The sequence below is a fragment of the Otolemur garnettii genome, unplaced genomic scaffold (assembly GCF_000181295.1).
Source record: "Otolemur garnettii isolate 467f Iridium unplaced genomic scaffold, OtoGar3 scaffold00142, whole genome shotgun sequence".
NCBI classification, from domain to species: Eukaryota; Metazoa; Chordata; class Mammalia; order Primates; family Galagidae; genus Otolemur; species Otolemur garnettii.
This window is the reverse complement of record NW_003852537.1, coordinates 3,317,352-3,331,002: the sequence shown is the minus strand read 5'-3', so window position 1 is coordinate 3,331,002 and position 13,651 is coordinate 3,317,352. Positions and strand designations below refer to the sequence as shown.

At 41.0% G+C, this 13,651-nt stretch overlaps 1 protein-coding gene and 1 pseudogene across 1 annotated transcript in view; both read left to right on the top strand.

Annotated features, from left to right (window-relative positions):
* Nucleotides 1-3,357, top strand: part of LOC105887877 — a 10,257-nt pseudogene extending 6,900 nt beyond the window's left edge.
* A 1,252-nt stretch (nt 3,358-4,609) lies between these two features.
* Nucleotides 4,610-13,651, top strand: part of CYTH3 (cytohesin 3) — a 33,300-nt gene continuing 24,258 nt past the window's right edge. The window contains exons 1-3 of the mRNA XM_023518604.1: nt 4,610-4,689; nt 6,144-6,208; nt 7,389-7,455. Coding sequence (XP_023374372.1) covers nt 6,171-6,208; nt 7,389-7,455 — 105 coding nt within the window. The 5' untranslated portion in view covers nt 4,610-4,689; nt 6,144-6,170. The remainder of the gene's footprint in view (nt 4,690-6,143; nt 6,209-7,388; nt 7,456-13,651) is intronic.

The window sequence follows — 13,651 nt, the reverse complement described above, 5'->3', positions numbered from 1 at the left end:
CTTTTCTATTTCTGGTTAGGTTGACCAGAGGTTTATCAATTTTGTTAATCTTCTTAAAAAAAACAATTTTTTGTTTTGTTGATCTTCTGAATGATTCTGTTGTTTTCAGTTTCATTTAATTCTGCCCTAATTTTGGTTATTTCTTTTCTTTTGCTGGGTTTGGGGTTGGACTTTTTCTTCCTTTTCCAGTTGCTTGAGATGATCCATTAAGTTGTTGGCTTCCTCTCTTTCTGTTTTCTTTTTTTTTTTTTTCTTTCTGTTTTCTTGATGAAGGCTTCCAATGCTATAAGTTTCCCTCTTAGGGCTGCCTTTGCAGCATCCCACAGGTTTTGATCATTTGTGTCTTCATTATCATTTTGTTCCCAAAATTTGATGCTTTCCTTCTTAATCTTGTCTTTGACCTAGCTGTCATTCAGCCTAAGATTATTTAGTTTCCATGACTTTGAGTATAAAGATTCCTCTTGCTATTGAGTTCAACTTTTATTCCATGGTGATCTGGGAAGATACAAGGAATAATTTCTATACTTTTAAATTTGCTGAGGTTAGACTTGTGTTCTAGGATATGATCTATTTTGGAGGATGACTCATGGGCTGATGAGAAGAATGTACATTCAGTTTTATTAGGGTGAAATGTTCTGTACAAATCTGTATTATAGAAGTCCATCCCTTCATCCTGAATCTATTTTTATCCTTTAACGTAAGATGAGATTCTTGTATACAGCAGATATCCAGTCTGAGTTTATGTTTCCAGTCACCCAGCCTGTTCCTCTTTAGAGGACAATTTAAGCCATTTATTAATTGAGAGAATTGATAAACCTGGTTGTGCTTTGGGTGTCATGATTTTCAGATGTCCAATGGACATTTTTAATCCTTTCACCACTATGGAAATTGGATTTTGTTCAAAAATTTCTGGGTTAGTTTACTTTGGAGGTAGAGCATTGTGCTGGTCATTGTGGAGGATGGGTCTGTTATGGCAGATCTCTTCAACATGTCTATGTCATTAAAGTATTTGATTTCTCCACACAAATGAAACTCAGTTTAGCTGGATACAGGATCCTGGGCTGGAAGTTGTTTTGTTTAAGGAGATTGAAGGTCGAAGACCATCTTCTTCTGGCTTGAAACTTTTTGGCTGAGAGATCTGCAGTCATCCTAATATTTCTTCCTTTGTAGGTGATGCTTTTCTTATGTCTGGCTGCTTGTAGAATTTTCTTCTTTGTCTTAACTTTGGCAAAGTTAATCACAATGTGTCTAGGAGATGCTTTATTTGGATTGAGTCTTGCTGGGGTTCTGAAACTGTCTGCTGTCTGAAGTTCTATATTTCTTGCAATGATTGGGAAATTCTCCTCCAAAATCTCTTGGAGATTTTGAGAGTAGAGCATCTGTACCCTTAGGACCATCCTCTTCTCCAGGAATTCCTATAAGATGAATGTTTGATCTTTTGGAGTGATCCCACAACTCTCTCAGGGAATGATCAGTTTTTGCTCTTCATTTGTCTGCCTCTTTTGAGTGTTTGGGAACATTCAAAAGCTTTGTCTTTGGTTTCAGAGATCCTTTCTTCTGCCTGGTAAACTCTCTTACTGAGGGATTCTACTGTATTTTGGAGCTCTTCAACTAACGTTTTTGTTTCCTTGAGCTCTGCTATCTCTTTTCTTATTGTGTCCATATCTTTGGTGACTTGGGCTTTGAATTCATTAGTTTCTTGAGACAACTTTAGAACTACTCTTTGGAATTCAATTTCTATTTTTTCTTCCATTCTATTATCTTATTTGCAATCAATATTCTGAATTTGATTCCTGATATTGCTGCCATTTGTCTATGCATGGCATCTTCAGTTGTATCTCCTTTGTCATTTCTTGGGGAGGGGGGTTGATCTACTCTGGTTATTCATGTTGCCAGAGTTCTTCTGTTGGATCCACACCATGTTTATTTCCACTGTTTGTTTATTAGAACTGGTAGGGTGAGGTTGAATTGGGGTTCCCAGGTAGTAGAGATAGCCCCTTACCAAAGTGCTAGGCTTTAAAATTGTGGCTTATCTCCTACAACCTTACAAAGGCCCCTTTCAGAGTTTTAACTGGAGACTCTGAGGACCTACTTGGTGAAATAGCGCAAGCTCCTCTGTTTTGATATCAGCCAGCCTCTACCCTATCCTAAGAAACCACACTATTAGGTTTAAATCTCAACTGTGAAGAGATACAAACAGCTGCGGTGCCCAGTCCCCACCCTTCAGCTTTTTCCGCTACAGAACTTCAAAGGTCAACCTTAGAATGTCCCCAAGTGGACAGCCCCAGACACAAGTTCCAATTAAATTGACTCAGGTGGTGCAAACACTGCTCAACAGTGAGGCATTCAAGGGTCTCAAATAGCACAGTTGGAGCCAGGGATCCACACTCCTGCCTGCCAAAATCAGTCCACGCTGTTGTCCTTTTCTCTGCTCACAAGCCCAAGTTGGAGCTAGGGGCCATGCCCTGGCCCACTGGTCTCAGTCCACACCCAGCTAGCCTCTGCTTGCCAGACCAGTTGGAGTCAGGGGACCACGTCCCCACCTGCCGGTTACAGTCCACTGCCTGGCAAGCCTTTGTTCATAGGCGCTGTTGGAGTCAGGGCACTGGGCCCCACCCTCTGTTCTCAGTCTACACCCAGCTAGCCTCTGCTTGCCAGACCAGTTGGAGTCAGGGGACCATGTCCCCGCCTGCCAGTGTCAGTCCACTGCCTGGCAAGCCTCTGTTCACAGGCTCTGGTAGCATCAGAGCACTGCACTCTGCCCGTAGGTCTCAGTCCTCACCTGATAAACCTCTGCTCACCACCCCTGCTAGAGACAGGGTACCACGCCCTAGCCCTCAGATCTTGGTTCACACACAGTAAGCCACTGCTCGAGGGTTCTGTTGGAATTGGGGCCATGCCTTTGCTCTTAGGTCTCAGTCCACACCTAGCAAGCCTCTGCTTGCAGGCCCAGCGGGGGCTAGGGACCAACCCTGTCTGCCAAACCTCGTCCACACTGCACTACCACTCTCCTGCTGTGGGTGCCATCAGAGCCGGGGGTTTTGTACTCCATCCTGCTAGACATAGCTTGAACCAAGGATCAGCACCACCACTGGTTGGGTGTAGTCATAACCAGGGGACTGCTCCTCTTCCTGTCAAGTGTCCCTTTCTTGCCACACCCTCTTTCTTCCCCATTAGTCAGATTCTGTCCTGATGGTTGACAGTCCATACTATGCCCAGATCTTGCAGAACAATACCAAACACTCTGTGCCCTGGGGGGTGCAGAACTTCAGATCGCCGTGCGAGGGGAAAAGGGTGGACTGGGAGTTTGGACTTGTGGGGGAAAATACCTGTTCCATTTTATTCCTGGAAGGGTGATATCTAGGTTCATAAGTGGGACGTCCCTGGAGAAAGGAATTTAGCAGCTCTCTCCAGTGAAGTAAAATGAGAGGTCTTTTGTTCTGTGCTCATTCTCTCTCATTCTCAGCCACCGCACCCAGCCTCTTTGTTTTCTTATAAAAATTGTATAGTGTTGCCCTTCACATTTAAGCCTTAATCAACTTGTGATTGATTGAAAATATGTTTGATGATAACTGAGGGTCTCATTTCACTTTTCCCCTGTAGTTGGCTGGTTTCTCACATGTTACTTATTGTAGAGTCCAGACAGTCCTTTGAGCTGCATCATTAGCTCTGTTGTAAATCTCATTTCCTTTGGTTTGTGGGTATTATTCTGGGCACTGTCTTCTGGTTCAGTGGTCAGTGTATCCACCTCTTATCACTATCACATTCTCTTAATATGCTGCCTGTTCTTTTACAGTTTTCTCATATTCTTAATCTTTTGTATCTTTAAACAAATTAATGAAATAGGAATTAAACACATAACTGAGGACTATTAAGTCAAAAGCTATTTCTTTGAAAAGCTTAGTGAAATAAACCAATTCTATTATTAAGCAAAGAAAAGAGAGTGAATGTGTACATTATAGAAAGGCAAACATTGTAGAAGTTAATCATTAATAAGAGGACATTATGAATAACTCGGTGTCAGTAAAAAAAATTCATCAAATATTCATGCACCCCTACCATCTCTCACCCACTAAACTGAAACTATTGATATTCCTTTGGATTATATTTCCTCTTATCCCAACCTTTTTTAGAAGGAATCCCTATCAAGAATTTGGTATTTCTCATTCCTCTGCATTTATTTATACTCTGCATATATGTGTCTATCCCCAAAATATTTACAAATTGATGTGCTGGATTAAAAACCCTCTATAAAATGTATCACATACAGTGTAAATTCTCAGGCCTGCTTTCATAGTGATCACTTTATTTGTGAGATTCAAAAATACTGATAGACTTAGTTTATTCTTTTTTAAAACTGTAGGGTATTCTATTTTGAGTATATTATAGTTGATTTCTTTTCCTATTGATGGATATTTAGGTTATTTTTCTATTATAAACAATGCTGCTGTGAATATATTAAACATGGTCTATATAACATTTCTTTAGGGTAAATACCTACATACAGAATTGCTGGGTGGTAGCACATGCTTGTGTTCAACCTTGCTAGATGTTGCCATATTGTTCTCCAAAGTAGTTGTTGTTTAATTGTTTTTTTTTCTTTCAGTGCCTGAAGACCTCTCATTAGAAGAGAGAGAAGAACTCCTAGACATTCGTAGAAGAAAAAAGGAACTTATTGATGACATTGAGGTAAAAAACAAAAATTTTTTTTTCTTACGGGTAAAATAGAAGAATAGCTTTAAAAAATGTAAAATATGGGTGGTTAGTGTATGATACAAAGTAAAAGAGTTTTCCTCATTGGTAAAGCAAAGAATACACACTAGATTGTGCAGACCTTGGATTGGAAATCAAGACGTCATCATCATGGAACTGAGGTCAGTAGTGATTGGCCTGTGGCTCTGGGGCCACAACTAGCACATTTAACTAGCAGTTATCCTCATGCTTTCTCAAATTGTGTGATAAGATTTTGTTGTTTTTACCCAGCCCTAGCACATAGAATATTACCTTTCCCATTTTGGGGTCTCAGGAGTCTTTGAATGAACAAATAGGCATATATTGGTTTCCAGCTATATACCAAGTGTTTGCTAGGTGGTAGGATAAAATGACAAATTAAACAAAGATGAATAACACCACAAGCAAGTAAGCCTTGTCTTTCTCACATTTGTGTACTTAGCTCAGAGGGACAGGGTGGAGGGGGTCCCATAGGAGAAGCAAATGAATAAAACCACAGTCTCAGAGTTGGAGTCTCTATTATTGTTACAGAGATTATTCAGAAGGCCAGCCCTGGCTATTTCCATTTGGAGCTTCCTTGGGAAAGTCAATCAGACAGATGACTCCTCTTTGAGAAGATTCTCTGTCATTGTCATTGCCAAAATAAATGTGGTCTCATAGACTGGGCCTTGTCCCATATAATAACTCCTTTCTAGGAACTTGGATTTTAAGTCTGAAGTTTCTTGGCATTCAGTAATAGTATTCTGAATAAAAAATGTCTTTGTAAGGTAATTCGTGGAAATTTTCCTTCTAAAGTTACCCTGAGGTACCTACAGAGTAGGAGCCACATTGAGGGAAGGGGAAGTCTATCTCGTTCACTAAGTGTCATGGGGCAGTTCTGTTTTCACCCCTTGGCTCTGTCCATAGTACTTTATTTTGACAAAGTGATAGAGATCATCTTGAAACTGGTAGCTAGGTAGCTTGATAACAACCTAAACATGTTTGAGTTTCAACTTCTCCCCTGTTCTTCACAAGAATGTAGGTAGCCTTGAAGGGGAGAAAGTAGGTGACCATGTGTGGGACAAGGTTGAATAGTATAGTTAAGTAAATTTAGGATTTGTGGTTTTCCTTTTGCTGGTTTTATCTTTTTACACCTGTGATACTTGTCTAGTGTCTCAACTTGATTTTACACACAAATACCCTAGGATCTGCCTAAAGGACTCCTCTGATCTGGTATCTGACAAGAAGGAGACAAATAATTTTGTTTTCTCTTAAGTTGACCTTGAAGCTCTAGCCATAATGATGGAAGTATTGGTTTTCCTATCCCTATGGTAAGACCTCAAGGAAGCCTGTGCCTAGAAGGCTAAACTTTCTTTGAGTCTAGGAGGAGGAAAGTTAAGGCTCTTGCCCCCAAATTCCTCCTATTTTGACAGAGACTGAAATATGAAATTGCGGAAGTGATGACGGAGATCGACAATCTAACTTCTGTAGAGGAAAGGTAAGCAGTTTATAGTTACACCTTCAAGTTATTTAATCTGTTTCCTCTGTACTTCCACCCTCCAGCTGAACTTGCAAGAACAAGTGATTACAGCAGGCGTGAGAAGGATTGGGATTAGAAAGTGGGGAGTCTTTGGAGTCGTGTGCCTTCCCCATTCTTTTCTGCTTCTTATGGAGGGGGTCAGGACATCTCTGGATATTACCTCTCTTTCAGAGTCATAGGTTTTTGAATAAGCACAGGTACTTCAGAGTTAGCCATCCTGTAATATAAGGAACTGTGCTTTATTAAAATCATTGGTTTTTATTAGTAGCCTTTTCTGAAGAAATATATCTCAAGTTTATCTAATGTTAAAAATAGCGGGCTTGGCGCTTGTAGCTCAAGCAGCTAAGGCATCAGCCACGTACACCAGAGCTGACAGGTTCGAATCCAGCCCAGGCCTGCCAAACAACAATGACAGCTATAACCAAAAAATAGCCAGGCATTGTGGCAGGCACCTGTAGTACCAGCTGCTTGGGAGGCTGAAGCAAGAGAATTGCTTAAGCCAAGAGTTGGAGGTTGCTGTGAACTGTGATGCCATGGCACTACCCAGGGCGACAGCTTGAGGCTCTGTCTCAAAAAAAAAAAAAAGTTGGGGCAGCACCTGTGGCTCAAAGGAGTAGGGCACCAGCCCCATATGCCAGAGGTGGTGAGTTCAAACCCAGCCCTGGCCAAAAACAAACAAAAAAAAGTAAAGGCTGGCTTGGTGCCTGTAGTTCAGTGTTAGGGTGCCAGGCATATACATGGGGCTGTTGGGTTCAAACCCAGGCTCGGTCTGCTAAAAACAACAATGACAATTACAACAAAAAACAGCCGAGCTTTGTGGCCGGGGCCTGTAGTCCCAGCTACGTGGGAGGCTGAAGCAAGAGAATTGTTTAAGCCCAAGAGTTTGAGGTTGCTGTGAACTGTGATGCCATGGCACTCTACCAAGGGTGACATAGTGAGACTCTATCTCAAAAAAAAGTAGTGAAGACAGACACATAACTCCTGCTTCCACCAAGAGGGCCTATGCTTTTTTTTCACTGAATTGTTAAGAGGGAAAATTTGCTAAAGGGCCATGATTCAGCTACACTGGGGAGAGAAGAAAGTCACTGAACTGTGAAAGCAATTGCCAATGATTTTTTTTTTAATTTCATATAAATAGCAAAACTACTCAGAGGAACAAACAAATAGCTATGGGAAGAAAGAAATTCAACATGGATCCCAAAAAGGTAAGAGAATGCTTTGTTTTCTGAAAGTCATCAGGACATTGATTTTTTTTTTCTGTTTGTTTCCTACAGTAGCCTTTTGTTTTTAATACCTATTATGCCATGAATTCATAGGGAAAAAGGTTCCAGCAGCTTGAGGAGGCACCTGTTTATTGAATGTGACAAAGCTTGCTATGCCCATTATGTCATGAATTAATTCATGGGGAATAGGTTCCAGCATCTTATGTTCCTGTTCCATTCCTTCTCTTGGTTCTCCTGTGTGTTGCCCTGTGTATCTATTACACCATGAATTCATGGGGAATAGGTTATAGCACTTTATGCTCCTGCTCAACTGGTTCTCTTGGTTCTCCTGTGTGCTATGCTGTATGCCTGTTGAGCCATGAATTCATTCAGAATGGGTTCTAGGAGCTCAGGCTCCTTTCTGTTGGTTCTCACAAAATGTGCTTCTCTGGGTGGAACAGGCTGGTGCTTCAGTTGAACCCTTTCTCTTTGGCTTCCTCCTTTTTTTGATCATTTTCCTTCATGTGTTATAGGAAGCTATCTCAGTTCTTAAAGTGCTTAATATGCTCAATATGCACATTAATCCTCTTGGCAAGAATCTTGCACTTGTTTGTTCATAACAATGCCAATAGCATGCTGGGTAACATTGTAGAATCTTCCAATTTTGCCATGGTAACATTTGTGTGGCATGCCTTTTTGAGCAGTACCCATTCCTTTGATGTCTACAATATCACCTTTCTTGTAGATTTGCATATATGTGGCCAAAGGATCAACTCCATGTTTTCTAAAAGGCCTAGAGAACACATATATTGGGTACCTCTCCTCTTTCCCTTAGTGTTCATCATTTTGGTGAATTACTAGAAGATGGTATCTCTGGATGAAAGGCAGATGTTAATTAATTTTTAATGGCTGTCTCCCTTTTGCACAGAAGTAGTGTATCATCTCATAAAAAGAATAGGAGTTGATGTTAAATTTGTATCAGAAAAATTGCTGCTCACAAGTGAATGAGGCAGAAGCATCCTCTTTGGGCTGGTGCCCTGTGTATGAGGAAATGGCCTCAGAGGAGCACTTGGACAACTTCTGCAGGCCCAGCATGGAGCCAGGCAACACCCTTGTGGTCAGGGTTATTGCCCTTTGTCTTCACTGTTGAACTGGGCCTTAACAGCTGGAAATCATGTGATCAGTAAGGAGCAGAGGTAGGAATGGAATCCAGGCATACAGAATTTGTAGACCTTATCGTCTATATGGGGTATACGTAAGAGGATTTTATTCCTTTCATTCACCTTAAAAAGAAAGTATTGTATGAAAGAACAAGCAGTCTTTCCAGATTTAAGCCATCATCTTGCTCTTTATTTGAGTTGAACTTTTTATTTATTACTTTATTTTGAGCAGAGTCTCTTTCTATTGCCTGGGCTAGAATGCCATGGCACGGTCATAATTCACTGCAGCCTTAAACTTCTTGGCTTAAGCGATCCTCCCCCTTCAGCTTCCTGGGACCACGGGTATATACTACCACATCTGCCTAATTTTTTCTGTTTTTTGTGGCAATGTAGTCTTGTTCTTGCTTAGACTGGTCTTGAACTCTTGACTCCAGATAATCCTCCCACCCCAGCCTGCCAAGTAGCTGGGATTATAGGCGAGTACCACCACACCTGGTTAATTTTTCTTATTTTTTGAAGAGATGGGATCTCACTGTATTGCTTAGGCTGGGCTTGAACCCTTGGGCTGAATAGATCTTCCTGCCTCAGCTTCCCTTAGTGCTAGGATTGTAAACATGAGCCAGCATGCCCGGCCTCAAGTTGGATTTTTTAGGAAAACATCTGAAAATGGTAAAACCTGAAACATGCAGCTTCTTATTTTTGAGATTGAGCTAGAGGATTTGGCAGAGTCTGTGAAGCTTTTGAGAACATGTAACTCAGTTGTAACATTTTGATTCAGGCAGAACAAAGGTAGAAAGAGTAGAACTGAGTCTTTAGGGCCTAGGAGAGGAACGATGTGTCCATTCTAGGTCTTCTAGCTGCAGAGCAGGTTTACTTCATTCTTTGTGGTCTTTTAAGAATGTTCACTTCTGGCTCGGCGCCTATAGCTCAACCGGCTAAGGCGCCAGCCACCTACACCTAAGGTGGCTGGTTCGAATCCCCAGCCTGGACCCGCCAAACAACAATGACGGCTGCAACCAAAAAATAGCCGGGCGTTGTGGCGGGCGCCTGTGGTCCCAGCTACTTGGGAGGCAGAGGCAAGAGACTCGCTTGAGCCCAGGAGTTGGAGGTTGCTGTGAGCTGTAATGCCATGTAATGCCATGGCACTCTACCCAGGGGGACAGCTTGAGGCTCCGTCTCAAAAAAAAAAAAAAAAGAGTGTTCACTTCTGAAATTTTTCCTTTTTTTTCTTACATTGAGCCTCTTTGCTAATTAGTTAATTATTCATTCAATAAATGTTTATTGATTATAAGAATTACACTATACAAGGTTTAAGATCTGTAAACTTAGACTTATAAGTGCAAGTACAGTTAAAAATATTTAAAGAAATGTGTCACTATTCCCTGTTCATAGTTTGCATATTTGTATTTTCTTAAGGTACAGCATATCTGCAGCTGGAAGAGGCTTTTTGTTTAATTTGGACACTCCAGCCACTGAAAATTTTCTTGTTGCTTCCTAACTCTCTGCCTGTGGTGCATAAATCAACTCCAAAACGGAATGAAATGGAAAGTCAATTTTGTGACTTTGGTAATGAATTGATACTTAGGGTTAGTTATAGGGTTTTTTTAGGAGTTGAGTCTACAGAATTGAATTATTAGGAGATTTAATAACCATTCGTAACATCTCAGGAGTGTTTAAAAACCAGAGTAGAGGTTTTTAAAACTAGACCTTGTGTTTTAAAGGGACCCAGGTGCAGCATAAGAACACTAATAAGTTCATAGATAAATTCTAATCTCATGAAATATAATCAACTATTTATTTCTTTTTAAGTGATGCTACCACTGTGTGCATCAGGTTTTAATTGTGATCATGAACTTATTCTAATTCTTGGGAAGTCCTCTCTGTCAGGTTCTTGTCGATCTTATTTTATATGTACTGTGTGTCAGACTTAACAGTAATAAGGGCCAACATTAAGAACTTATTGTTTGCCAAGAACCATGAGAAGGAAGCACTTTATTCCTTATATACATACTAAATCCTTATAAGGTAGGAGCTTTCATTTTCTTTTTTTACTTTTTCTTTTTTTCTTTCTTTTGAGACAGAGTCTCACTTTGTCACCCTTTGTAGAGTGCTGTGGTGTCATAGCTCACAGCAGCCTCAAACTCCTGGCCTTAAATTATTCCCTTGCCTCAGCCTCCCAAGTAGCTGGGACTACAGGTGCCCACCACAACCCCCAACTATTTTTAGAGACGAAGTCTTGCTCTGGCTCAGGCTGGTCCCAAACTTGTGAGCTTAGACAGTCCACCCGCCTTGGCCTCCCAAGTGCTAGGATTACAAAGGTGTGGACGCCCAGATCAGGGCCTTCATTTTTATTCCTGTTTTATAGTTAGGGACTGAGACACAGAGCAACTAAGGAACTTACCACCATCCTGAGCAAGGAACTCAGTTCTAGGACTCAACACCTGTAACTGTTGCTGTGAGCAGGGTTGAGGTAGATGTTCAGTCTCTTTTGCCTGGGCTGGGGCAGATTGCTCAGGAGGCTTCATTTTTCATTCCTCTTCACCTTAAAGATTTTTTATATTACAGGTTCTTTTTGGCAATTAATTTGTAATTATGTTGCTTGATAAAAGCAGATGGCACATTTAGTCTGCATGTGGCCTTTTACTGGGAAAAATTATCAAAATTCCTTAGTTTTGTAGAGTTGGACATAGTATTTGTCTTAGTCTGCTAGGGCTGCCATAACAAAGTACTGTTGGCTTAAACAACATAAATTTATTATTTTCTCATAGTTCTGGAGGCTAGAAGTCCAAGACAGGGTCCCAGCAGAGTTGGGTCCTACTGAGGGACTTCTTCCTGGCTTTCAGGTAGCTGTCTTCTTCCTGTGCCCTCACGTGGTGGGGACTAGGGGAGCTTGCTTGCTCTGGAGCAGTGTTTTTCAACCTTTTTATCTCACAGCACACTTGAACCTATAACCTATATAGTTAGGTTAACTGTCTATATAGATTAACCTATATAGTTAATCTTTTGCCACACGCTTAAATGACATTATTCAAAAAGAGTTAAAAAAGAATACACTTACTGTGCTTTGAACTTCTTTTGAAAACTTATCCTGTCTTTAAAATTTTTTGAGGCATATCTAATATCCTCTCAAGCACACCAGTGTGCCATGCTGAAAATCACTGCTCTAACAGCTGTGCAAGGTGGCTCATGCCTGTAATCCCAGCACTTGGGAGGCTGAGGTGGGTAGATTGCTTGAGCTCAGGAGTTGAAGACCAGCCTGAGCAAGGTTGAGACCTGTCTCTAAAAAATAGCCAGGCATTGTGGAGGGCACTTGTAGCTCCAACTACTTGGGAGGCTGAGGCAAGAGAATCACTTAAACCCAAGAATTAGAGGTTGCTGTGAGTTGTGACGCCTCAGCACTCTTCCGAGGGTGACAAAGTGAAACTCTGTCTCAAAAAAAAAAAAAAAAGAAGAAAGAAAAAAGAAAATCACTACTGTAGAGTATTCTTATAAGAACACAAATCTCATCAGACCAGCCCCTCACATGACTTCATATAACCCTAATTTCTTCAGAGAGGTGCCATCTTTCAAATACTGTCACATCAGGGGTTGGGTTGGGCTTCAACATATGAATTTTGGGAGGATACAAACATTGAATTCATAATTGTGCTGGATGATCTCACATGCTTCAGATGTAATTCAAAGTTATATCTACCCCCTCAAACCATGTAACTTTGTGAAACATGATGATATTGTTAAAGTAAATAAATTCTTTTAGGCTAGAAGGAATTTTTTTTTTCCCCAAGACAGAATCTCTGTGTGTTGCCCTAGGTAGAACGCTATGGTGTCACAGCTCACAGCACCCTCCAACTCTTGGGCTTAAGCGATTCTCTTGCCTTAGCCTCCCAAGTAGCTGGGACTACAGGCACCTACCACAATACTAGGCTATTTTTTTTTTTTTTAATTATAGTTGTCGTTGTTTAGCACGCCCAGGCTGGGTTTGAACCCACTAGCCTTGGTGGATGTGGCTGGTGTCCTAACCACTGAGCTATGGATGCTGAGCCTAGGAGGAAATTTTTTAAGTTTCAAAGTGATAACATTTTAAGCAAAGAGCTTTGATTTGTTCAGGTACATTAAATTATAGAAGTATCACTTGAGTTTATAAATAATTAAGAGGAAAGCTTTGATTAGATCAAGGAAGCTGAAAACATTCTACAGCCTCTCCCTTTTATTTCCACTTTCCTAGAAGTGTCTTAAGTAAAAAAAATCTATATTATAAGTAGTTCACTTAAGGTAGACTGGGCGCCCATAGCTCAATGGTCAGAGGGCCTATGCACTGGGTTTGAACCTGGCCAGGGCCTCTTAAAAAAACAAACAAATAAGAAGTTCACTTAAGGGAGTTGAAATTGAGGAATCCCTAAAAGTAGGAAAATATAATGAATGGGATCAATCAAAGAAGGAAACAATGCCCAAAACACAAGTAAGAAAGAATGCTAGAGGAAAAGAGAGCTGCTTCACGGCTCAGCAACCTTAGAGGAGGCAGGTTCAGGGAATAAGACTTTAGTAGGGACATTGAGACTGTTTACCCTTTGCTGAACTTGGGCAAAGCAATGGGTATAACACTAGGTGCAAAAAGCAAGAGGAAGCATTTAGTCCATCTTAGGTGACTGGCAGCACCAAAAAGGAGAAAAACCCACTTCCAAAAGACCAGCTGTTGTTACCCTGCACCTGGCTGCCTAACTTTCTCTGCCACATTATGGGAGGTAGCTTTGGTAAAAACCAGAAGCAGACCTCATTTTGTAGGGCTAACAGTGACCCTTAAATACACAGATGAGCCCCCTGCCAAGTACCATGAAACATTGGAAGAAACTTACACCGTGAAAAAGACATGAACCTTGGCAAGCAGAGGTAATGCTGGAGGAAATACACAAAAAAGAAACAAAAGAAGGGAACTTTTTTTTTTTTTTTTTTTGAGACAGAGCCTCAGGCTGTCCCCCTGGGTAGAGTGCTGTGGCATTACAGCTCACAGCAACCTCCAACTCCTGGGCTCAAGCGAGTCT